Genomic DNA, 27808 nt, shown 5'->3' on the forward strand with positions numbered 1-27808 from the left:
TCCCAGGGACCTCTTTCTGATGGCTACAGCAGCATGCTGTCTATGGCCACCATCACGCCCTAAATGTGCTGGCTTTTCCTTCCCAGTGTAAAGATGAAGGGCAATTTTAGTAAGGACAAAGAAGTTTGAGGACAAGCAGAAGAATGCTGAATGGTTATAACTCAAGTGGCAGCTACAAAGTCTTTTTGATGAACACTAATGAGCTAGGGTATATTTGGGGAAAGTACATGATAAGGCCTTCGTGAGAAAATGTTATGACCGCACCTGTAATTCTTTCTTACATTCACAAAGAACTGAATGTCCTCATATCCTGACTTTTGCATTGCACCGCCAATGTTAAGTAAGAGAATGGATGGGAAACAAATGGCAGAACTTGGGGAAGTTTTTCTTTCTTCTTTTAAAAAAAACGGCAGATGGTGTTTTGAACACAACTTGCCATAGAATGTGAAAGCATAAAGTTTTGGCTGGGTGAGGGGGGAAAAGAAGTTGATTTTTTAAACTGTAAAAATTAGCTTGAGGTTCTCCCAGGAGTTTAAAGGAAAAAAAAAAAAAAAAACACCACATTGAGAAATGGGAGTGAACTGCAAGATAGGGTTTGTGTAACAAGTACCTCAAACCACAAAAGTCACATGGGCTCTTTCTGCTTTGCTACTTTTGATTACTTGTGAGAGGCTGTACTTTTAGCTTCCCCCATCCTGCAAGGCCACTCAGCCATGTGCTGACTGGAGTAATCTTTATTCACAATGTCTTTACAAAGGCTAGTGCAACAGAGCAGCAATGGCAATTTGTTGGACTACTGCGCTGGTCCGGCGTATAGCTCTTACCCTTCACTCACCGGCAGCATCACGATGGATGATAACAGAAGGCTTCAAATGCTGGCAGACACAGTGGCTACTTTGCCTCGGGGACGAAAGCAGGTATGATTGCTGTTTTGTAACTCTTTGAGTGTTCGTATTCTCCTGAGAGTGGAGTGACACGTTTGTCTGATTCATACGAAAAACATTATTTTAGAGGCTTTGGATTTAGGGACGAAGCATGGGTAAGGATGCAAGATGCCCAGAGAACTAGTGGACCAGTCCAAAGATTTGAGACCACAATCGAACATTTTTTTTCTCAAGGCAAAAATTAAGATTGTTTTTGTCCTTTGGAGAGGTGCTCAGATAAAATGAAAATCATTAATCATAACAAACTTGAAGATGGTTTGTATAGACACAACCAGGATGAGAATTATTTGTTTCCCCTTTATGTCTCCAATGAGTCTTATCCTCCCATCCTCCCTCCTGGTCCTTGATAGTTGGTTCATAATCAAATGAGAAATACTTTTTCTTGAGGACATCTTTTGTTAATGAAGTTAATTATCTTTAGCTCTAGGACACTGGCACATACCTCGTGCTATTAGAGAATAAGGCATTTTTGTATAGGCAAGTGCCAGATGGAACATCACCTCACCGCTTAGGAGCTGTGGGACCTTGAGCAAGTCACTTGCCTCCCTAAGCTTCAGTTTTCTTTTTACTAAATTGGAGATAATAATAGAACTACTCTTATGGGGCTCTGGTGCTGATTAAGTAAGGAAATGTGCAGTGCCTAACACAATGACTGCCTGTAGTATGTGTTCATTAAATGCTGGATTATGCTATGTAAAAATTTTTATTGCAAAGTATTTCTCTAGGGATAAAAACTCATTTGGAAAAATCCATGTCTAACTGAATTTATTTTGATCATTTTGGTTTTTCAATTTTTAATATGTAAAAAAAAAAAAAAAGTTTAACCATAATACCTTTTCAGGTTTTGCTTATATAACTTGCTATAAAACCCCAACTACATGTTTGAATTTACATATAGCACTTGTCCAGAAAATATTTAGAATTGCTTTAGTGTATGAATTTTTTTGCCCTTAAATTTTGCACGTACGTCATGTGCTCCTTTTAAGCCTTGTGTTTTCAGGATTAGAGAATTATCTCATAGTGGGAGAATAACAATCTTTTTTGCGTGATGCATGTAGCTGATTCCTTAGTATTTTTCACAATGAAGTTAAGGGTGTAATTTGCCATGATTTGGATTATTGATCTTTCTCAATCCTAAGCGCTTTTATGACACAAAGTTAAATGGAATAATGAACATTTCTATCAGTCTACACAACCTGTCTGAAAATAAAACAACATGAGAAATACCAACATCTTAATTCAGTTTTTAGATTTACAGCAGTCAGTTTTTCAGTTTTCCATGAAGCTATCACAGTAATTATGGTTCACTTGATTAGGCTATGCTTTCATTCTTTTGGTAGAATGCTTACTGCTTAAAGATAGTTGGTAATATTTGAATCAAGATAGGAACTTTTCATCCTTTATGCCCTCCACACCTGCAGCCTCAGCAATCTCTCTTATCTACTCTTATCTACTCTTCAGCCCAGGCATTTCAATGCAATGGATAGTTTCTGAGCACCTACAAGGGGACAGACATGCTAAGCATAGGAGGTACAAAGACTATAAGAGCATATTTCCTGCCTGTGTGGGGTCTACAATTCAGTAGGCAGAATGCATGGGTGTTACAAAAAGTAAAACAACAGGAATACTCTCATCCAAGTGAAATGTCTTTGAATATGACCTTGAAGGACAGAGGTATTCCAGATATTGAAGGGTGTTCCGGAGCAAGCGAATAATAAATGCTGAGGCACAGGTCTTGGTGCCTTGAGAGCATGTTTGTGTAATAGCACAGTATCAAGGGTGTCGGGAGGACACAGTGAGTGTGTAGGAGGTGAGAAGCGATCTCAGAGCTGGGCTGCTTTGTAGAACAACTTCCCCTGAAAAAGTAGTAATGTTACCAGCAAGGAGAGCCACTGAACATGTTTGAGCAGTAGAGGATTTTAGGAACCTTACTCTACAAATGTGGTGGGTTCATAGGTGAGTAGAAACTAGGGGTGAGTGAGAAACTTTTGCAGGAGTTGGAGAAAGAGGAAATGGGGGAACAGAGAGGAGTCTGAAATACTTTAATATGAAAGGCATTGAAGCTGGAGGAGTCTCATCTGGTTTTAAGCCAGAGTGAAGACAGCATGAACTGAAAGAAGGCAATCAGTAGGAGAGGTGATTATTGGAGGAAGATAATGAGAAGGATTTGGGCATATGAAATGCACATGTGTGTGCCTGCGTGTGTACATACACAGATACCTTCCCATACCAATTAATTTAGGCAGATATTCTATCTTTTCCAGATCTTATCTTCCCCCTTTTTTCATATTCTTTCTCATGGCAGACTCCCCCTATTCAAACAGCTTTTTCTTACTGTTTTGAGAATTGCTTTAAAAAAAAAAAAAAAAGCAAAACAAAACTTTTTGTACATGAGACTTCTGATTCTGTACAATTATCATCAATAAGACTTGATGCAAGTTTATCCCAACATTTCAGAATCTTCCAAATGGATGTTCATTTCCTTTAACTGGTTTTTAGAGAATCATCACCCACTTGGCACCGAATGAATTGCAGGCAACGAGATCCCAGTGAGGCAATCGCTTGAGCAGGTGTTTCTGTGCCTACTGTTATTTTCAACACTTTCAGGCCTGACGTCCACAATTCATACTTCTTGCCGTTGTTGGCTTAGGTTTCTGCAAAGCTGTATCTGGTTGCCTGCAGTTTCAAATTAATCTCAGAATCAATTGGGTGTTTACACTCACAATTATTTAAAAATAGATTTCTGTGTGTGCGTATTATCTCAATACCTGCATTTGTGGGAGGAAGTGTCAGACACCCCATTATGGCTTCTACTTTTGAAGATAGAAGATAGTTTTAGGGGGAAAACAATCCTTGTAATGGAAAACTCTGTAGGAAGGAGACCGGAGGAAATAAGAACAGTCTTTTAGATGCCAGAGGAGTAGTGCTTATGCCTTACCGCCCACTCCAACACGGGTACGACATTGTCTTTGGAAAGCAGTGTTTTAGAAGGCCGTAGTGGGAACCAGGCACCTGGCAACCAGCGAGAAGCTTAACTGCATATGAGTAATACCTCACGCTACCGTTGCCTAATTTTATTTTAGTTTTCAAATTATTACTTCATAGGCAACTTCTGGAAGGATGATTTCTTTTTTTTTTTTTTTTTTTTTTTTTTTTTTTTTTTTAATTTAATTTTACAGAATCAAAGAGTCTAACAGTATATCTTGTTAGATACAGTATGTCCTCATAATGTATACATTATTTCTTGTACAATGATATGAAATAATATGGGAAATATTCATGATAAATTATTAAGTGAACAGTGCAAGTTAAAAAACAATAGTTTCATATTTTTTTCCCCACCCCCCCCTTTCCCGAGTCAGCACCTTCAAGTGTTACCACTCCCCAAACGGTGCGCAATGCACTCATTGTGTAGGCATACCCCCATCCCCTCCCCCACCCCCCACCTCAGTCTGATATCCGATTGGTGTCATTCCCAGATGTGTATTTAGGTGATGATCAAGGAAACCAATTTTCTGGTGAGTACATGTGATGCTTGTGGAAGGATGATTTCACTTACAAGTTCGACAGGGAATTTGTGCTGAACTCTGAGCCCTGTACATTGCTGGGACAGGCTCCGTCCTCAAGGAGCTTCCCCGGGGTTTGTGGCAGCGCACCCATCAGGTGCCTTAACTCTCACTGAACTGTGTTAATATCGCTACAAAAGCACTTGAAGAGGATTCTTTAATCCATATTGTACCATGCTGGAAGTCAATATCCAAAAATTTTTCTTGAAAAAAAGGTCCATGAACCCACAATGAGAACTTCCTCAGAAACTGCTACATTCTGTTTAGGTTCCTTAGGGGCACTTACAAGTTAGGAAATAAGAGTTCAGCTCCATTATTTTGTTGTATCTTTGAATAATCTGTGGAGCCTTGCTATCCTAATCCTCTTGACTTGAAAAGCGGGGTCAGGGGTGGGAGGTGAGGGTGCATGCAGGAATTGAGGAGCCAGGCAGGGGACTGGAAGGGAGCAGAACAGATAATTTGGGGACTTTTGAAACAAACAACAAAAACAAACACCTTACTTGTGAATCAGTATCCTCCCTTTCTCCCCCTGGGCGCCCCCAGCACTTTCAGGAAATGAGTACTGAGAGTGGGGACCAGGAAATAACAGTCTGTCATTTAGCAGAAGTGGCTACAGTGTTGCGTTTTGAGCTTCTCTGAGGAAGGCTGGCTATCTGGCTAGCTGCAGATTATGCCTTTCCCACAAATGGACGGCTGAAGTATTTGGTCTTGGATTTTCCACTAAAGAGGGACATAGGTAATCACTGAATAGCAGAAGAAATTACATTTTGAATGTTAATGCTTGATCTTTGGAGTTGTCTGACTCAAAACAGAAGAAGAGCAATTGTAAATCTAACCCAGATAGTGTTATCTTACGGCTAGCAAGGAGTTAAGGAGCTTTGTCTGTTCAGCAGTCATAATTGAATGTGTAGTTTGCAAGCCTGCCAAATTGCTAAACCTAGATTTCTCATATTAGATAATGTGTAATAAAAGACAGCTGTTGCCAGCATATGCTGTGGATTGCACACCAGTTCCCCATTCATGATTTTTGGTGCCATCCCTACAACCCTGAGCAAAGGCTGTGGCTGAGAGGGCAGCCTGGGAAATGTGAAGCTCCACTGGTCAGATTCTCCAACAGGGCTATTTACCTTAGGGAACGGGGGGGGGGGGGGGGGGGGGGGGGGGGGGGGGGGGGGCAGGGAGAACTTGTTCCAAAATGTAACACCCTTGATAAGACCTAAGACATACTTCATTCCATTTAGGCAGATAGTTTGCTGTGCGAGCCAGACCCTGAGAACATTCCTTTCCACATCACCTCAGTCTGACAGCCCCTATCAAACCCAAGTAGGCTTTGTGTCAAAATGTGGTACGTGTCAGAGAATTTGATGGTGCCTAATGTACTGAAATTGTTTTTTTATTTAAATGTTAGGTGCCTAAAATAGCCTCTTTGCTAATCCAGAATGGAAACTAATTTATAATTTTACTTAATCTGACTTTGTTTGATGTGTCACTGATAACCCAAATCGGTCCACAGGAATCGAACGTCTGCTGTGGTTTGCATGTTGTGTTAGGCAAGTATTTTCATTTTTAACTAGTCAGTTAGCTAGACAGAAAGGTTAGAAGGAAAGAGGTGAGGATATGTCCCGGAGATCTCAAATCTGTCTTGTGGGCTTAAAATAGTTTAGATTTGAATCTATTCAGAATGATTTTTGATTTAGATGGCTCGTTGGACAAAATCTTGAGATTCCTATCGATGCTATGATTATTGGCCTCATGAAAGGGCATTTAAAATTGCCAAGGCTCAGAATTTTAATAATAATTAATTCTTGCCACCCTCCATTCATTTAGCATTAAGGTACACATATCTTTGTTTTCCAGTAGTCCTTTTTCTGTGTTTCTTACTGTTTTGGGATTGAGCTTTTTTCATTCTTGTCTGTTTTCTTTCATTTTTAAATCTTGCTATGTATTTAGGATTTTAAATTTTAAGTTATATTTTTAGTGATTATCCTTGAGCTTTTTCCTATGAATATTTAATTTAATGAGGGACAAAGTTGAAGAAGATCTTAATGTATTCCTCCTGAACTTGAGTACTCTAACTTCAATGTCCCACCACTCTGTTGCTTTTATTGTCATCCAGTAGTTTATTTCTGTTTGTCTATTTCTCTATTTTCAAGTTTCTATGCTATTCCAGGCCCTGTGCTAAGCATTGGGGTAGAAAGTAAAACAAATACATTCCCCAAGAGGCCCAAAGCACATAGATGATTGCATACAGAAGTGAGGTATTTGATCCATTATGCATGTCATATAAATATATACATACATAGCTCCATATATGTGAATATTTGAACAATATAATTACTACTGATAGCAAGAATAGTAATTTTAAAAAATAAGCCCTAGCTATGATTGTAGATGTCCTACCTAAGCCCTTACAATCTGAATTAAGGGCGGAAGACAAGAGATGAAGATTTAACATTGATTAAGAAAATGTGAGTACAATGTAAGAGAGAGATTGAGATGTTTGGAAATATCAAATGTATCACTCTCTTCTGCAAGAAGGCAGCCCACTAACATAGCTGAATGGTCCCCATCCTTGTTAATGGTACAGACGAGGTCCAAAATCAGTTTCTGTAACAAACCATACAGATTGTTGTAGGCATTCCACAGTTAGTCCTCGTAAATTAAAAAGAGATACTTTTTAGTAAGTCTAGGGAATCTTTGTAGGTCTGAGCCATCATATTTCAGTCTTCAGGGTAATATAAATGAATTGAGGTCCAGAACAGACAAAAACTAAAATGTAATTAATTTACATCAAATCAGTGGGAGGAGATTACCTCTCTATTACATTAACTTTACTGACTGGTGACTGAATTCTTAACACTGGACCAGTCCAGAAAATTTGTGAAAATGCTGGCACTTCATACCTGGTAATTCAAATTTCCTACAGAAGTGTAGGCTTCTCTCATAATGAAGCCTTAATGAGCATTTCATTTGTGTAACATGTCACATACACATTGTTTTCTTCTACATATTTTTCTCCTTGATTTTGTTTTCTACTTATTTTATTTTTATATGTCTGGACTGACTATGCATTGATCTGGTATTTTATGTATTCACTTATATATGATGACAATTTTGGGTTGACAGTTAAACACCACGGGTTACCTAGTAGCATAAACTTATGTTTTGGGCCCTTGGACCAACACTTGAGAATAGGGCTCATTAACTTTCCCTCAACAAACAAAACAAAAAACACGCAAAATCCTGCTGCAATCCCCTAAAAACTAAGGTGCCACCTTTTGTTGACTTTTCCTCTGTTTACAATGGTAGAATGTACCCTGAAAGCTTATGTTTATATGGTCTTTTCTAAAATGTACAGAGGAGTGAAAGTGATATTATTTATACCATTCTGAGGTTCCTTTCCTTTCTTGGCTGGAAATTTCATTGCACTCTTCCAAAACTATTGCAAAAATAAATCATAGGCAGAATTGAGGTTTTGAGTCCCTGATTTCACCTCAATTGTGTTTCTATATATGAGTTGGTTCTTTAGAGATTATTTTATCCTGCTAAAAACAGTAACATATTGATCTATATATCTATATCTATATATTTGGAGATGATATATATATATATATATTTGGAGATGTGTATACACAGTCATTTCATCAGCATCTCCAAAAACTACCTAGTATTTGGGTTTTATATGTCATTCTATAGGTGTTATTTTTCTGTGGATTTCAGTGTGATTACAAATTGTTATGGTTAGTCTTTCAGAGGCTGTTTTAAATACAGATCAGAGATGAAGTTCTCTTTGGAAGCTTTGGAGTTTTGCCACATAATATTAACTCTTTTGCCACAATGTGTTACTATCCCAGCCTCTTTTAATCTTTTAAAAAGAAATGCCTCAAAATCCGCTGTCCCAGCTCTCTTTGCTATCATTAGAGAATGGAAGTTACTGCCTTTCTGTAACAATTTCTCAGGAGCTGGGCCAAGGAAGGTGATAAAGAACAAAGTCCTTTCTGATGCAGAACATTTTACAGATGTGTCTTAAAGACCTTGAGATAACTGTGTGCTTTTTGTATTTTTCAGCTTGCTTTGAACAGATCAAGTTCTTTAGGTGACTTTTCCTGGTCTCAAAGGTAAAGAGATTGAATTCTTTTGGGGTCTCTCATGAACATATTTAGGAACACAGCTCTCTAGACTGTTGATAACACACACACACACACACACCCCCACACACACACAGAGTCATACATACTACAATTTACATGTATGTCAGTGATTTTTTATTGTGACAGTTATTTTTAATGGTAAATATGTGCCAAATGTGATGCTTTGATTTTCATAGAGTGCTTTTATGTTTTAATTTTTATTACAGAAAGCTTGTTACTGTGGAAAAGCAGGATAATGGAACATTTGGATTTGAAATTCAGGTGAGCAGTTTTCGAATTTTCTAGACTTCCAAGGAAGAAAGTGGCACTGGTAAATGTCATGATCTGTGCAAAGAAAATAGAATGAAGTTAAGATTACAGAATGATGGAGACTGTGACTTTCATTCCCTGTGTGGTGGTTTTGGGTATTTTTTCAGCATGTTAAGTGCGCGCAAGGAAAGGAAACATTGAAGCTGATAAAATAAAACCCCTGAGATATGCTCAGCAGTTTGTGCTTAGCTGCTTCAACCTTGCCTTAAGTCTGAGACTGATCAGAAATGCTTGATGTCAGCCAGGTCTTAGATAAGAGAGCAAAGTAATTTTTACAGATGTGCATTTTATGCATTTGCATTTTGGATGTGTTTTGCATAATCATGTTGTTATACTGTATATCAGATTTTAAATATTTACTTTGATATTCAAGAAACACTTGAAAGACTATACATCTGTGTATATGGAATGCATATATTCATGTATAGCTCCTGTTACATTTTGATACTAAATATTTCATATTGGATAAATGAGAAATTTGTAGCTTTTTTTTCATATGGGCAACACTTTATAATTATTATTTGAAACACTTAAGAACATTTGGCTCTACTTGCAGATTGCCTCATGCTGTAGGAAATTTTTAACAGTCTTTATAGGTTTTATTGTAATTGCCTGGGAATTTCATTGCTTATTTGCTGTCTGCTTTTTCATGACCCTGTTTGTAAAGAGGGTGAGTTAGGTCAAATGAAGTCTAGTACAATTAAGTGCAACAGTAGTAGCTTAAGTGTTCCTGTTTTTTTCCATAGTACTTTTGCATTTCTTTTGGATGTGTTTTACATAATCATATTCTTACACTATACATCAGATTTTAGATCTTAGCTTTAGTGCTACTTTCAGAAAACTTTGGTGTGATATCAGCCTCACAAATGGAAAGTCAGTGTGTATTTTAAGATTAGGAACAGGAAGCTGCTAAATAAAACATGTCTTATGAGTAAAGAAACAAAATGGAACTCTAGCTGCAATGAAGAGAGAAAAGGCTCTAGGAGAAAAGAAGATACTTCTACTTTCTGAACTCTTTTATTTTAAATTTGGTGAAATCTATAACTCACCACAATAATTGGTGGCATCCATCAAGTTTCAGAAGCACAGTATTCTCTCTTCTTCCCCATTTACATGCAGCACTTCCTAGCACTCCCTATTCTGTTGTAGAGTTACCGTTTTTTTGTGACTGGTTCTTTTTAAAGGAAAATTATCCTCCTCAAGGATGTGCAGCAGTTGCTACTGAAAACAGGATAAATGACTACTCATTTATCTTTATTTTTCTCACTCTACTACCATGTATGTTGCCGCTTCCTTACATTTCTCTCCTATACTGTAAACACTTATTCTACATGGATCAAGAGTTAAAATTATCATTAGTAGACTCTATATCCCAGCACCACTGAACCTTTGTAGATCAACATGAGCTAATGGCTAAAACTCTAAGTGGCAGCATGTTATGTGTTAGCTCAGTGATGCAGAGACCCACACCCCTGTAAATTCCCTCTGACATATGCTTCCCATTACCAGCTCATAATCTATTCCTTAGTACTCATAAGATTTGCAGCAATCAATAAATAGAGGAAATGCTTCTGGAAACTTTTTGAAGACCAGAAAGAACCTCCACGTACACGTATTGAACTCTCAGTGTGAATACGTATTTAGAGTCTGGAAGAATGGCACTTTGAAAGAGACCAGATCCATCCTCCTTTCTGGTTTTCCATGGGTGCAAGTTTTATGCTGTTCCTGAGAATCATGCATCATGATAAAACCACAGATTTTAGACTCATGCCCACCTGAGGTCATATTCTCTCAATTCCTGCCTTATGGAGTCCTTAGGAGTTTTAAACGAAGTAGCACATGTCATGTACCTGGTAATGTGACTGTTACCAATAGAAGACCAACAGATGACAGGTGTTAGCGTGGAGTTCATCGGGCATGATAAAGGGCAAGGCAATGTGATCATTGTCCTAGGAAATGCAAGTGATCATTCTCTCACTGGTCCCTGTAATGGGAGCTAACAGACTAGGTAATAGAGAAGTATCCAATTAATTATTTCTTTCTGTAATTTTGTCTTTCCCTCTCTATTTCTGACCCCCAAATTTTATACCCACTGCAAACATATATGCAAGTGCCAGCTGCACAAATCAACACTTTTCCCTTGCTCTGTTCTCACTTTGATCACTGGGGTGGAGGGTGGGGTCTCACCACTAAGAATTATTAGAACTGTGGTTTCCCAAAGGAGTGTCAGTTATATCTTTTGGTCATGTACCACATGAACTAGACCAGCCTTCCATCTCCAGAAGGGTCCAGTCTGTAGTGAGAAGACTCCCAACAGGAAAGCTATTAAAGGGATGACATAGATGGGAAATGTATTGCATGATCTTTTAAAGTCCTTTCTACCTTTAGATATGGAGGTTCTAAATGCCTTATAGATTGGATAGAAATCCCTTAGAGGCTAACAGACCCAAGTTTCTGGAAGTTGCTTGCACATGACTGATTAGTGGCTTCTCAGGGATTATCAAAGAAGAAGGAATGAACATCAGACATTAATTTATTCACAAGGAAATAGTACAGTAATGTGGCTTAATTTTAGGAATCAGCTGTTTAAAAGACTCAACTCGGAATGCTGATTTTGATTCTAAGTAGAACTAGACTTCATAACTTACATGTGTAAAAGAAAAATATATTTGTTATAAATCATTGGGATACTATATCTAGTAAACATTTATTCAGCGTTTTGCTACAATTAAAAAAAAAAAAACCTCACCACCACCAAACTACTTGTGCCAAATTGAGGCAAGAGGCAAAGATTAACTTTTTCTAATTTAGTTGGGTGACTAATGAACCGGTGAGAATTCAGGGCAGGCATACCAGAGAGTGCTCAGAAATGAAGGTAATTGAGTCAATTATAGTACTTCTGAATAAATGCAGGGCAGATTGTCATTATGTGCAGAACTCTGATTTAAAATAATCATAGTTGGCATGTCTCCCTTGCTGGATGTGTACTGTTTCATACTCTTCTGTAATGAGTGTTTTAGCTTAGAAGAACCACTTAGGGATTTTTCTCTTTGCTCTTGGCCACCATAGTTTTTTTTTCCCATTTGGAAATGAGAAACTCAATTTTTAAAAGCAAATAGGTAATGATGATAGCATCAGGTGATCTCTTAGGCTTGGAAATATAAAATCTTGAGCCACTCTCTTCTCACTTTCTTTCTCATAACAGATGTTTTTTTTATGAATGGGGCTGGCTACAAATTGGTAGAATTGCAAAATTGGTACCTTTGATTCAGTTTATAGTCAGAAAAGCCTTTCCAAATTGTCCTTTGCACTTACCTATCATACTTCTCAATGGTAATTGACATAGTTTTCTTTTTTAACAAATAGATGTTGAGTTTTTTGAATAATAACTATGAATCACTTTAATTTTTACAGACTTACAGGCTCCCAAATCAGAACGCCTGCTTCTCAGAAATGTGCACTCTGATATGCAAAATACAGGAGGACAGCCCAGCTCACTGCGCTGGCCTGCAAGCTGGTAACTTTACAACTTTGCTTTGCTCATGTTAGGAATCATTTAAATAGCAAGAAAAGAAATTTTTTTATAGCAAAGGTCAGGATATGAGTGTTGCTTTGAATTTTCTTAGCTCGTTTATGTTTCTAAAATTTGAAACTTACTTGTTTTGCAAATCAGGAGGGATTATTTAATGAATCAATATAACATTCACTTTTCTTGGTATCTCCCAGGTGATGTCCTTGCAAATATCAACGGCGTGAGCACAGAAGGCTTTACCCACAAACAAGTGGTTGACTTGATCAGATCAGCAGGAAACCTGTTAACGTAACTATTTGTCTAGTTCCCACGGGGCTTCAAAAATGTTATGCTCTCTCTTAATGCCAGCTGAGTGAATGAATAGGCTTTTGTTCAGGGATCACAAGAAAGGGGAAGGCGGTGCACCACAGCTCTGGGATTGGGTACAAACACTGTCAGTTCCTTTTGTTTCTCAAGGTTCCTCAGACTCGAACATATTGTCAACATCTGAAGTCAGAGGACATCGAAAGCACAAACATCTGTGTGGGAGGGATAACTTTTAAAAATGTATTTTTTATGTCAAATTCAATTAAACTGGCACACATTCTCTTTTTTTAAAATTTATTTTAATTTATTATTTTTTTTTACTTCAGCTTATTATGGGGGTACAAAAGTTCAGGTTATATATATTTCCCATGCTCCCCCATCCCCTCAAGCCTGAGCTTCAAGTGTGTCCATTCCCTAGACAGTGGCACACATTCTCTTTAAACCGAGAGGAACTGATCCAATTTCCATGGTTGATACAATCTTGTAGCTAAAACAAATCAAAGTTCATAAGGGCTGAGTTTTTTCCTCATTGCCACAAGCCACTTGTTTTTCTCCTCTAGCGTTCCATTTGCAAGGAACAACAAAGTCTGCTCAGCCCTCCCACCCTGAAACACACATGCTCACACTAAATATTCCAAATATTGCAAATTTATTAATAGGACAGCAGCCTTCCCAATTAGATATTTCACTGCCTTTTCTACCATAACATTCCCAGCACCTAATAAGACCTTAATAACCAGTTAAAAGATGAAATTCACTTGTTCATTAAAATTATATTTATTGAGCAAATACTATATTTCCAGCTCTGTGATAGGCTTGGGAGAGACAAAGATAAAGATTCTCTTAGTGCTTTAATATAATAACTGTGGAAAGAAATGGCTCAGCAAAGCCTGGAAAATAAGTAATTTTTATATTTCAGTTATTGATAACTGCTATGGGGAAGGTAAAATAGGACAATAGGATAGAACATGGGGTAAGGAGGTGGCCAGCTTAGCTTAGATGTTTAAAGTGGTCCTCTTGAGGAGGTGAAATTTGAGTTGAGACCTAAATGAAGAAAGTGGATGGTCATATGAACTCCTGGCAAGAACATTTAAGGTCAAAAGAAGTCTCTGGGTTCTCAAAATGGGCTTGGGCACATCCAGGGGACAGAAAGGGTGAGCAGTTAGTAGTTGATGGATTAGCGAGAGTTTAATAAAAAATGAAACCAGAGTCTGACAGGGGGCAGACCAGGGGCCTCATGTACCATGCCAACAAATTTAGCTTTTATTTTGATTGTGATGGGTTTTATACTACCCCATTCCTTCTTCACAGCCAACTGTGGGGTTAAATTTTGTTCCTATTTATAGATGAAGTGCCTGAGGTTTAAAGAGGCCTAAGTTAAGGTCACACAACTAGTACATGATAGGGCTGGGATTTGACCACCTGCTCTGGACACCAGGATCTGTTCTCTTCAGCTACAGCTGCTCATTGTAAGCTGCCAACAGAAAATTTGCTGGATGCTCTTCCATGATTCTAGTCTACAACTTCAAAGCATGTTTGGGGTGTGTGTATGAGTAGTTTTGAAAGATGGCAGTGGTAGAGGATTGAGTCCAGCCCTACAGGTCCTTTGAGTTCAAGGTAAAGGAAGGGTGCACTCTTGCTCCAGAGGAATCTGGACCCAGAAGGTGGGAACCATATAAAGTTCAAGAGGAAATGCTGGTTGTTAGAGTCAGAAAGTAGGTTCTACATGGGCGAAGTGGGCGGACCACAGGTGAATAGGGGTGATAGGTGGAGATAATTGTTAGAAATTCAGAGATCATGAAAATGGGAGACAGTCTGTACAAATACGGAAGAGAATGGCCAATTGATGCTTGGAGTTTTGCCCATACACGTCTATTGCTTGGGTAGGTCATACTGACACTGAGTCCCAATAAAATAGATTCATAAAGATCCCCACTATTGCCCAGAGAGTCAAGACTGCCTTAATGAGAAAGCAGACAGAGTTTTGGCTTCCTATCACCTCATTGTCTCAGGCATGATCTTGTTAGAAATAGAGGAAAATTGGTGTCCACATTTAATACTTCTACCATGCATTGAAACATTTCTTGCATCTTTATAGAGTTACAGCTTAGTTATAAGAAGGAATTTGAACCAATACTTTAAAAATTGGTATGTGATTCATGAATGAAATTTTTTATCATATTCAGATTGATGGTTTAGTAGTCAAAATACAGGCCTTGAGCACACAAAACAAATCAAATCACTCAGGATAGAACAAGTCTTTTATTTTTAGAAAGGTGTTTGGTGTAGGAAGAAAAGAACACTGTTAGGTTGATAATTCAAGGATTAAAGTTTGCGAAGTAAAGGTTCTGAGATGAAAGAGGTCTTATGAAGGTTGTTATCTAATAGTAGTTCTGGTTCTGTTTGTTATAGTTCCAAAATTGTAAGGCAATTTAAAGAGGTAAAGGCTCCCAGAATCCTAGAGAGGATTTGTTTCAAGAGTCCAGTTCTATGGGTCTTGTGAGTGTTGATTCCACTGTTGTGAAAATCCCTAGCGCCTATTGTTTCTGTTATTGTATCCCTTGTGTTTAGCCTGGTGTCTGGAATCTGGCACATAGTAGATGCCCAGTAAATACTTAACAAATGAATGAGATAATTCAGCCTGTCCCCACAAGAATAGATTCTAGTCGAGAGCAATCATCATTGTAAATAGTGGCTTCTATAAAATAACCTACAGTTTACAAATTGACCAGGTTCTTTTCTTTCAGCCACCCTCTCAAGGGAGTTTTTTTTTCTTTTTCCGATTTTCTTCTGTGAATGTTATCAGAAGATTTGGCCTAGGTCCAGATACTTGAAGTGCCACGAGGACTGTAACATTTATATCGCATTTTTAGTATAGTCTGTGCTCAAAGTGTAGTACTCTGTAAGTATAGTACTTGTTTAAATGAATCACTCATGTTATTTCCTCCCTTTTTTTTTTTCTTAAAACAGGATAGAGACTCTTAATGGAACAATGATTCTCAAACGAACAGAGCTTGAAGCAAAGCTGCAGGTTTTAAAGGTAATTTAATTTAATGCAGTAAGGCACATTTTTCATCCTTGAATGTCTGAGTGGTGGAATAAAGATCTCTTTGAGGAATGGAGATAGCCCTTGAAGATGAAATGTCACGATGAGTCTAAACTGCTGAATTACCAAGAGCCACACAATTACCTTTGGAGGAATATCAAATTCTGTAAACCAATGTAAATCACTTTCTTCCGTCCTCCTTCTGTGTGTCTATGAGGCTCAGAAAAGCAACAGGAAGGCATGCCACTTGAAGAACTCTTCATTTACTGCACCTGTGATCTCTCTTGATTTACATTTTGTTTGGGAAAAAAATAAAAAAGGTCATCATTTCCCCAAGTGTTGCATGAAGGTGCTTGGAATTTTTGCTTTTTCATTGTCCTCTTTTTGTGTCCTTCACTTCTGCCTCATTCTTAAAACAAAGACTTTATCCCTCCTTCCTGTGGCTGTCGTTGAATATGCTTTCATTGGCAAATACACTACCAACTTTGAAGGGGGAAAAAATTAGTTTCCAGGGGATAGTGTGCAATGAAGGATGTTCAGGGAAAACTCCCTGGGATGGCTCTTTGAGGCTCCTCAAAATATCTGTTTTCTGGGCTGGTGAGCCATGAAGTCCAGACCCTCACTCATATGCATCTGAGTCAGAGCCCTGTATACCCCTCTCCTGGTTCCAGGTGACCACTTCATCCCAGTGCTCCCCTCTGAATGGTAATGCAGTAGTATTGATCGTAGCAGAGATTGTATAACTTACTCTAGGCAGGCTATTTACTTGGACTTTGTTTAGAAATAGCTGCCATTTATTAGTTTTCTTCATGAAGTATGCACTTATTAATTATTGAGCCCAAGAGGGTAGATTTTATCTTATGTTCTTCTCTTATATATTTATATTTTATCTTGAATACTTTTCTTTCCCCCCGTCCAATTCATTAACAAGCACTTCTTTCTTCTTCATCAACGTTGGTTTTGATACTCTTGCCACTTCTTTTTGAATCAATTTATAAAATTCCTTGAAAAAACCTCTGCTTAAATTTTGGTAGGGATTGAATTGTATTTATAAAATAAATGAGAGTAATTGAAATCTTTAAGGCTTTAATTTTCCCACTCTGAACACAGGATCTCAGTCTTTTTATTTGGGTCTTTCATGTATTTCAACAATACTTTGTACTTTTCTTCCTACATTTTTACATATCTTCTATTATATTTATTGTTATGTACTTCCTAGGTTTTTTTGCTGTAATAGATATAATCTTTTAAATTTTCATATGCTTATTGTTACTGCTTGTATGTAAAATTTTAAATCTAGTTTTGCTGAACTCCCTTTATTCTAATAATAATTTTGTAGATTCCCTTAGATTTTCTTTATACACATCATATCACCCGCAGGTAATAAAATTTTGCCCTTTTAGTCCAATCATTGAACCAATTTATTTTTCTTCTCTTATAGCATTGGCTAGGATTGTAAGTATATTATAAATAGTGATAGTCTTATTCTTGAATTTAAAGGGAACATTTCTAGATTTTTGTCATTACATTTTTATAAGGAGTAAATAGTGATTCATATTATATTTAGGTTTTTAAAGCTGTCAAAGTTAATTTGTGTTTCCAAAGTAAGATAGCTTTGGTTAACATCTTTTTTGAAAAGTTAAACTAATTTTTTCAGGCTTTTGTAAAGAAAAAGAGAAATATTGAAAATAACCTAGGGGTGTTATTTAAAATGAGTGAAAAAATAGCCTTATATTTCACAGAATAAAGTACTCACTTGCACAAAACATTATTTCATGCTTCTAAGCAATTTCTATCTTTGAATATTTTCTCTATTTTTGGATGTTTTCTCCTTAAGTTTTAATTTACATACTTAAGTATTTTTGTTAGCAATGAATATATATATTTTTCAATATCTGTGTCCTCTTCCAGAACATCATGAGCACCATAACATGCTTTAAATGTCCATTTAAGACATATTCCTTATTATTGCTTACTTTAGAGAATTTCATCAATTTTTAAAAATTACAAAATATAGGTTTTTTTTCTAAATAGCTGTTACTAAACAAATATGCAAACTGTTTCAATTGATACACTTGCTGTTGTTTCTTGCACTCTAGTTCTTATCTCAGGGTTTATTTTCTTTCTTGCTATAGCACCTCCTTCAGTGAGGGTAGGTAGGTCTTTGTTGAAAAATGTCTTTATTTTACTGCTCCTATTGAAAGAGAGTTTTGCTAAGTAATTGAATTATTCTAAGTTGATGTTTTGTTCCATTATTCCTTTAATATTTTTGTTTAGGAGAGAGCTCTTAACAGTTGTTTTTGGCAGATAATCTATATTTTCTGTTAAAAGTTTTAAAATTTTTCCTTTTCACATTTAGTTCCTTAACTCATCCAAAATTAGTTTTTGACATAGTATGAGTATGGGAAAAATTCCAATTTTATGTTTCCCATGTGCAAACCTGATTCTCCTAGTTCTATTTATTTTGTAATCTCTTTTTTCCCTCAACTGACCTTCAGTGAAATCTCTTTTTTTTAAGCAGTTTCCATGTGGATTTGCCGACAGGCTCCCTGTTATGATCTATTGGTCAATTTGTTTATCCCAAACTCAGTTTATAATAAATATTGATATCTAGTTGGGCAAGGTTATTCTTGGTCCTTTTTGGTCATTTGATCATCTATATAAATTATAAAATCAGATTATCAAGTTCCATAAATAAATGCTGGAGTTTTGATTGGTATCACATTTTATATATATTGATCAATTGGAGAAGACTTGACATCCCTATGGTATTGAGTTTTTTTGGTATATGATCTCACCATTTTTACTTGTTTTCTTTAAACACTTTCAATAAAGTCTTATAATTTTATGTTATGGGTCTTATACATATTTTTTAGAGTTGCTCCTTTGTACCTTATGTGTTTGTTCTTATAGTTTCTTTATAAAAACAAAAGTTTTGATTGATGATAATAGATATGTGAAATAAATTTTCCTTTGCTGTTACTGCATTGAAGCACTTTGCTAAACTATATAATTTCTAATAAATTATCTGTAGATAATTCTGAATTTTCTGTAAAGATAACGGAAAACATCTGTTAAGAATGACTTTTGGTTCTTTTTCTTACTTTACTGTACTGCTCAGGACCTACCCTACAATGATGAGTATAAACTGTAATTGTAGGCATCTTTGTTTTATTCTTGATTTTAAAGGGAATTCTTAATCTCTTTCCTATTAGAAATGAGCTATCTTTTAGGTTAAGGAGGTTCCCATCTTTACTGAGTTTGCTGGTAATTTTCATAGGGCTTGTGTATCAAATTTTATCAAATACTTCTTTTCTGCATCTGTTGATATGGTCTTCTCATTTATTTTTAAAACTTTGTCAATATGGTGAATGACATTTAAAGATTTTCTAATGTAAAGCCACCCTTTCATTTCTTAGGATAAACCCAACCTGACTTATCCTTGAAATTTATAGTCATTTTTTATATACTTATAGATTTGATTTGCTAATTTTTTAAAGAATTTTTGAAGATACTTTCATTTTATATGTAGATTAGTCTGTAATCTTCTCCAATTATCTTCTTAAGCTTTGGTATCAAGTTTACTAGATTCGTCAAGACCCAGAGACTGTCTTTCTCTTTTTGTTCTCTGGTAGAATTCTTGTAATACCAGCTGAATCATCTGGACTTGGAGTTCTTTTTTGGGGGGGAAAACATTTAAACTACTGTTTCAATTTCTTTATTAGTTGTAAGACTACTCAAGATTTCTTGGTTTGTTGGGTTTTTCTGGAGCCACTTTTAGTTATGTTTTTATAGTTAATGTTTTTTTAATAAAGTTTTCCAATTTATTGAATGATGTTGATAATAAAAATTTTATTCTGTTTTAAATCTTTATCGTAACTGTTATTATATCCCCATTAACACCCATAAAAAGCTTATTATGCCTTCTCTTTTTCTTGATAATTCTTTTCTATAGGATTTTCTATTTTTGAATCTTAAAAAAAACAAGTATTTGGATTTATGGCAAGCTTCTATTATTTTTCTGGATGCTTTTAACATGTCCTTTTCTCTTTATTGATTTACAGTTTTACCACAGTATAATTAGTTCTGGATTCATTTCTAAATTTAGAACTTATATCTAAAGACTTGTGACTTTTTTCAGTTTTGGAAAACTATCAGATCAATCTCTTTGAATATACCTTCCTCATTACTCCCTGAATTATTTTCTATTAGACATATTTTAGAGTTTCTTTTTTTTTTTTTTTTTGAGATAGAGTCTCACTCTCTTGCCCAGGCTGGAGTGCCATGGAGTCAGCCTAGCTCACAGCAACCTCAAACTCCTGGCTCAAGCAATCCTCCTGCCTCAGCCTCCGGAGTAGCTGGGACTACAGGTGCATGCCACCATGCCCGGCTAATTTTTTCTATTTTTAATAGAGATGGAGTCTCACTCTCGCTCAGGCTGATCTTGAACTCCTGACCTCAAGTGATCCTCCTGCCTCAGCCTCCCAGAGTGCTAGGATTACAGGTGTGAGCCACCATGCCTGGCTTAGAGTTTCTTGATTTATCTTCTGTGCTTCCTAACCACTCTTTCATATCTTATACCCCTTTATTTCTTGTGTTACATACTCTTTGAATTATTTAGTAATATCTTCACTAATGTCCATGTTATCTATGCTCTGTATAGAGTATGTTCTTTTTATTGAGTTTTTAAAATTAGCTTATTTTTTATTGTCTAATAGTTTCTTTCATGTCTATTCTTGTTTTATTTCTTTGTTTCAAATTTCTTGTTCTTATAAATATTGATCTCATTTATCTCTGAAAGATTACAGATGTTCTTATTTAAAGTCGTCTTTGGACACTTCTATATTTTCATTTTGTTTGGACAGAATCCAGGTACCAATAATCAATTTTATTGTCTTTCTTATCATTAAATATCTGTGAGTATTTTTGAGTTTAGTTTGCCTGCTTCCCTGGAGTGACGTATCAGCCTCTCCCTTCAGCTCCCGTGATAGAGATAATTAGACAATTGCCTCCACTCAGCACTTCAAGGATCCCAATTCCATCTGGAGGCGTAGATGCCTTTCCGGAAGAGTCAGTGTGCTGCTTGGCTCAGGTTGTGAGTCTGTGCTCAGGTACTCCTGCCTCTCTAGGTACAAGCTCCACCTGAGCTGCAGCCAGCAGCAGCAGTTGCTTCTCTCAGCCTCCTTTGTCCAGTGGGGCAGCTTCACCCAAGGTCCTTTTCTCAAGCAGAAACCTTGGTTCAGTCCTTACTTCCGATAGGTGCATTTAAACTACATACTGCCATAAGATCCAAATTCTTAGCTTACCTTCTTTCATTTCTGAACCATTTCTAATCTCAGAATCATGAGATTTCCAGTTTATCTCTTGATTCAGAAATGTCTGGATCTGACCCACAACCAAGGTCAAGCAGGCTTCCCCGCCGCACAGTGACATTTACTTTGTGAGTGAGCACTCTGTGCCTCAAAGACTTCATGGGGCCAGAAGCTTTTCTCAGAACCAGTGGTCCTTTTTGAGCCACTTCCCTTTCTCTTGACCTATGATTCAAATGTTTAACATTGAAGACAGCACATCCAATGGGCTGGCTGGGAGAGCTAGTTTTTAATCTAGTTCTGCTATTTACTGGATTTGTAGCCCTTGGGAAACATTTTGCCACATTGAATCTTTATTTACTAATCTGTAACTTTTTAGAGAAGTTAGGAAAATTAAATAGCATATTGTCTGTGAAAGCACAGTGAAAGCAATAAAGTGCCATGGAAATGTTTAACTGTATGTCTCGTGTCGATTGAAAGCATTGGAAATGTATTTGGAACTGGTTCAATGGGTGATAGTGGAGGGTTGTTTCAGGAAGCCATTCTTTTATGTATTCATTCAACCACTATTTACTGAGCAGCTGCTATGTACCAGGCACGGAGCTAGGCGCGGTGAGGTGACGCAGCCCAGTATGGTGAGATGTCACATATGCTTTAATTTTCACCTAATGATAAGAGTTTAGATTTGTCTAAATATACACTTGGGATATTAGTAACAGAGGCAGAAACAGATGCTGAAGAAAACAGGGAAGTTTAGTTACAGACTAAAAACTCCTAGTCATTTTGATACATCTGCTCTTTACACTGGTGTTTTCTTGGTTTAAGTGACGACATACTTAAATCACTGGGCCAGATCAACAAATAAGATATTTTAAAACCTTTATTTTTATAAAAATTAACTACTTGGCAAGCTGTGACTTTGTATTTTTGGATATAAGTGAAGAAATGTAACTTCCTCTTCTTTCTATATTTAGTTTTGACTGTCAACCTAGCCTTATGCTCTTCCACAGGACTCTATTCTCTTGTAGGAGATAAATGTTTATGCAAAAGATGAAGGAGGTTGGTGTATATGCCAGATTCTTGCTAGTCTATGATCCCTGGGTCCCTATTTTTGACCTTCACATAGCCACAGGTTTATACAGATAACAAGAGCTACGAATAAGGGAGCAATGCAGTCTTGTAGCCATTCTGGACTGTGGTATAGTATAGAAAGAACAAAAAATTGACTGAGCCACACATTACTTTGATTTATTGCAACCATAAGGAGTGCTGTTAAATGTTACTATTATCAAGGCTTGGAAAATGCTTCCCAGTTGTTGTTCAGTCTTTGAAGACTGAGGAATGAGCTACATTTCTCTTAAGCATTTAATAATGTTCTTATAATTTTCTTATTTTCTTTCCCATAGGCTTTCTCCTCCCAAATATACATTTTTTTTTTCTCTTCCTTCTTATCCTTCATCTACTCCTTCCAGATTGCTTTGTACAAAAGACTGCTTGTTTCCAACTAGGCTATCTTCCCTTTAGGACAAATGTCTACAGGCAAACCTGAGCTGTGTGCGCTTGCTGGGCTTGGTGTAGGGACCTAGAATGGCAAAAGAGAGGGTGGAGTAGAGCACAAGGAACAGGAGGGAGAGTGAGCCAGTGACTGTCTCTTGCCAGATGTCTTCTGTCTGGTTTGCTTTCGATGTCCATTGCCTCAGCCTTCCCTGAGGGCCAGGCCAGGCTTTGTGTGCTGTCTTGACCAATACAGTAGCCACTTCGTTCCCACCACAGGCCGCTGCTCTCATGTGCTGTTAAGGAGCACTTGCAAAGTCAGGGTGCTTAACTAACAGGGTTCTAAGTTCAGCCCTCTAAGGAAGCATTTCAGATCAGGTCTGTTCTCCTTTTTGGTGTGGACCATAAATAGACGTCCAGCAGCAGCAAAGGCTGTGTTAGTGCCCCAGGCTTATAGGTTGACAATGATATTCATAGAGGATTTATTAAGTTCTAGTCACAGTAACATTCAAAATATCAACTGAAAAACATAAAAAAAGACAAGAAACTTGTTTATAAGTTTTAAACACTTCTATTTAAAAACAAACAAACTGCAACTCAAACATTAAAGAGGTACCTTTGCCTCCACTCTGGTGCGTTCGAATGGCTCAGTGAATGTAGCAAGTCCTGGGTTCTAAACCATTTACATCTATTAACTCATTTGATCTTCATAACATTTCTAGGGTTTAGGTTCTATTGTCTTCATCTGCAGATGGGGAAATCGTAGAGTGTAAATCCTTTCCTAAACAGCAAGTAAGTTTTTACAAACACAATCTGGTTCTAAACTATTTTTTTTTAATTAAAAAATATATATTTCATTGTTTCTCCTTATTTTTAAAAGAAAACTTGTTGGTGCTACCAGATTATTTCTTCAGAAAGTAGTATTCCCAGTGTCTTCCTTTTATACAGTAAAAATCTTTCAAATGAATGGGAGGGATTGATTGATAGTGTTAGAAAGAAAGGAAAAAATATTAATGACAAATCTCAACTCATAGAATTAAATTACCAGCTTTACTGGGGTTTCCTAATAATTAGCACTTTTCTTCTTCTATCTCACAGCAAACCTTGAAGAAAAAATGGGTGGAGTTCAGATCTCTGCAGTTACAGGAACAGCGCCTGCTTCACGGTAAATGCAGTTTCCTGTTCAGAAACCACACTAACATTTCAGCCTTTCAGTATTTTTGCCCCTAAGTTGCTTAAGATTATCATCATTACAAGAAAAGTTTGTCTGTCACCAATCAAGGATATTAGCCTGTGTTTCTTTGGTGTGCACGTTGGAGTGACTGTATATTTGGAGGAGGGGTAAATCAAGTCAGACCTCCTTCTCCATACACACGTGGCACATATGCGTGTGAAAACATGCACACACATGCATGCACACGCTCACAAGAGGCACCTGGAAATGTTAGAAGAGCAGTAGGAAAGATTGCCTGACTTTCCTACTACTCTAGCAAATGAATTAAATTCCTGAAAATGAGCATGGCTCAGGGGCTCATTCCTAGAAGTTCCTAGAAGTTACTGAGGCTGGAATGGTTGCACATTTCTTGGGTAGAGCTCCTATCATTTGTTCAAATTGTGCAGGTTATGTTTAAGCAGAGAAATCTTTTTTCATGCTCCCCGCAAAGAGAGATGTGTAATATTATCATAACAGAGAATGCATAGCTCTTGCCATTGTGTGCATTTTGAAGGGAAGGAATGAGTTTAAAATATGTTGATTTGCCATTTGCTGTGTTACTGGTGTAACCTGAGGAATGAACTTTTATGGACAAGTAATTTCCTGAAACCACTAGTATGTGGGTTGAAATATAGGTTATGCCTTCTTTAGATAACACCAAGCTTAAATCTCCATTTATAACCTAGAATATCTGTTAAAGGTAATACTCCATTTGTTTACAGAAAAATATGCAATTTAATTCTTAGGCATTAATTTACAACCTGGAGGTTTGAGTTGCAGTTTAGTTTTTTTTTTTTTTAAATAGAAGTGTTTAAAACTTATGTGCAAGTTTCTTGTCTTTGTCATGTTTTTCAGTTAATATTTTTAAAAATTCATAATAGATTTTTTCTAGGTCTCAAGTTTGTTAGAGAGACGGAGATATGAAAACTCTGTGGCTTTTTTAATTCAGCCACCTCCTGGTTTTCTGCAGACGTGAGGGTTTTTGAGAAAGCTTTGCTTCCACTTCTGGAGCATCCGGAATAGCTCAGTGAATGCTGTAAGTCGGAAGTTCTATAGGAATGGCCTTGTATAGACAAGATCCTTAGGTCAGGAACTTCATAAGGTCATTGTTGTACATATTTTTTGAGAGATTGTGGAAATTCTTTCATCTGCTTTTTCCAGATTTAGAGTAAACATTCAGTGCCTGAGATTCTACAAAGCAATTGCTCTTCAAAAGAAATTCATCAGCTCTTTGCAGGATGAAATAAAGTAGGCTGTATTAGCAAAAAGGAAAGCATTATGACTAGTCATTGCAGGGCTGGCCACACTCATCCTTGCAAACCAAATGGAAAAACAGTCTCTTTTTATATTATCAAACAACGACAAAGGAGAGCAGCAGTAAAGATAATCACCACAAAATAAAACCATTTCTGAGCATGCAGTATTCTGCTACTTTTTCTGAAGCAGAGTCACCTTCTATTTATGTTTTTCTCATGCCAATATCTTTAATTTTATTTAGCAACATACTAACCAACTCAAGTAGTGAGGAAGCAGGTGGAGTACGGACAGGATGTTGATGTGGTATTAACATGTGAGTTTGGAGAGCCAGGTGGAGGTTATTAAGGGTTGATGAAAAAAATCCAGCCAAGCAGATAAAATTCAATTTCTTCAAATAAATTATTTCTTATCTGAGGATAGAAATGCTTTCTGGGTACAGTATCCTTCTAGAGCATTTAAGCATTCCAAATTGAAACTTGGAATATTGAGGCTGGAAGATATAGTTGCTTTAATAAACACCTGTCATAAACACCTTTAAATTTTCTGTTTTATAAGTGTGTTTCCCATATACTTCAAATAATTTTATAATAATTTTACAATTATTTTAAAAAGACAGTAACCAAGAATCAGAGGGACTAAATGGAGACAGTCCATCAGACAGCATTTCCCCCAAGTGTATTCCTTCGAACCCCACATGTGTGAGAATTTTAATAAAAAGGTTTCAGAGTCATTTAAGTTTCAGAAACAATTTTTTCATAGATTCAGAAGTCACACTGTCATACTGTCAGTTGGGTTGACTGTTCTCATATGAAGTATCTTGTTTAAATGTAGTCTAACATCATAATTTTTGTGACCATGGAATCTTTTCCTTGGAACTTAGTCCATGAACAAAAGTTTGGGAAACTGCACTGTGAGGTTTATCAGATGGCCTCATAAACGGTCACTAATTCACGCAAGTAAAAGCTTGGTGAAAAATATTTTCCAACCTCATTCTTTCTTGTGTTCTTGAAAGAGAAATTCTGGTGTACTGTATTTATTTGTCGGGAGTGATGCTCAGATCCGTTCCACAGTAGACTTTGTTCTCTGTACTCCAGGTGATGCAGCTAACTGCCTGAGTTTGGAAAACATGGACATGGAGGAATTGTCTTTCTTTGGAACCCTGCCTGGTCCAGGCCCGGTACTTGTGGACCGGAATCGATTATCCAGTGAGAGCAGTTGTAAGAGCTGGCTGAGCTCCGTGACGATGGACAGCGAAGATGGTTACCAGACGTGCATGTCTGAGGACTCCAACAGGGGCGCCTTCAGCCGGCAGACGAGCACAGATGACGAGTGTTTCGTCCCCAAGGATGGGGATGATTTTCTGAGGAGGTCTTCGTCAAGGAGAGACCGCAGCATCAGCACCACCAGCAGCGGATCTATGTCTCCCCTGTGGGAAGGCAACTTCTCAAGCATGTTTGGGACCCTGCCTCGGAAGGGCAGAAAAGGAAGTGTCCGGAAGCAACTCTTGAAATTCATCCCTGGCCTTCACCGTGCTGTGGAAGAGGAAGAGAGTCGTTTTTGAGGGATTGTGGTGTCCTTTCGAATTAGCTTATTTCACAAATATCTCTAGACTCATCTAGATCAACTCCACCCAGCTTAGTGGGAAAGTAAGATGGATTGCTTAACTGACATCCCGTTTCACGACAATAATGACCTTTATTTAAGTTTTTGCATCATTGTTTTTGCTTCTTAAGTCATTTTTCAACCAGAACAGCTGTTCTCAGCAAACGTTAGGGAAATCAAGTAATAAGTTAGATAATATAACAAATTAATGCAATGGCCTGCTCATTCTAATGCTGCCTGTGAAAGCAAGAGTAATATTTATTTTCTAGATTATTCATGTGAAAAATGGAGAACTTGTTGGAATCAAGTGTAAATAAAGGAGTGACAAAATATAATAACTTGGACTATCTTACATAGGATAATTGGTAGGTTACAAAATCTTATGTTTGCTTAAGCTTAGTAGCTATTGGGAAGGCTTAATAATAGGCAATTTTGAATGTTTCTGTTCAAATCTATGAATGGATTATAAACAAAGATGACCATCAGCCTTTTCTCACTCCCATAGTGATGATAAAGCAGGAAGTAGAAGATTTATTAATATGAGGGGTTAAACTTCCTTAGAACCATGGAAAGATGTGGTCTGAGATGGGTGCTAATGAAGATTATAATAAGGACTCTTTAATAGGCAGTCTAAACAAAGTCAATGGAAATCTCATTCATTTTCCTAATTTGACTTTTGTTTTGCCTAAACATTGATGACAAGTCTAGAACTCTCAGGATCCTACAGCCTTGTGATGATCATGATGACTACTATTATTATCTTGCTACAAATGTCTAAAAACCAAAAAGAGAGTTGGGAAAAGATTTTCTTCCTGTAGATTTTTTCACATTACTTCCTACTGTATACTATATATTCCAAATAGTTACCACCTCAGCAGTATTTTGTCTTGTCTGTTGGTTATGTTAGTATCACATTACTTCTAGCCTTTAAATCACTCTATATTTTATTCAATATCTATTAAAGTCCATGATTTTTCTGTTATGGTGACACAGATGTTCATCAACTATATTCTAGAGTAGATGATTTGGACTATGTAATAAATGGTCCTTACTGATTTTAAGCTCTGTGTGTGTGTGTG

General features: G+C 37.0%; 1 protein-coding gene across 1 annotated transcript; it reads left to right on the plus strand.

Moving 5' to 3' along the window:
- Nucleotides 1-674: 674 nt before the first annotated feature.
- CYTIP (cytohesin 1 interacting protein) lies at nt 675-27790 on the plus strand. The gene is made up of 8 exons (XM_069472419.1): nt 675-917; nt 8579-8628; nt 8868-8922; nt 12385-12487; nt 12697-12790; nt 15779-15848; nt 23756-23822; nt 26222-27790. The coding sequence occupies exons 1-8, from the start codon at nt 744-746 to the stop codon at nt 26686-26688; spliced, it is 1080 nt and encodes a 359-aa protein (XP_069328520.1). The 5' UTR covers nt 675-743; the 3' UTR covers nt 26689-27790.
- Nucleotides 27791-27808: the final 18 nt, after the last annotated feature.

This window comes from Eulemur rufifrons, chromosome 1, assembly GCF_041146395.1.
Source record: "Eulemur rufifrons isolate Redbay chromosome 1, OSU_ERuf_1, whole genome shotgun sequence".
NCBI classification, from domain to species: Eukaryota; Metazoa; Chordata; class Mammalia; order Primates; family Lemuridae; genus Eulemur; species Eulemur rufifrons.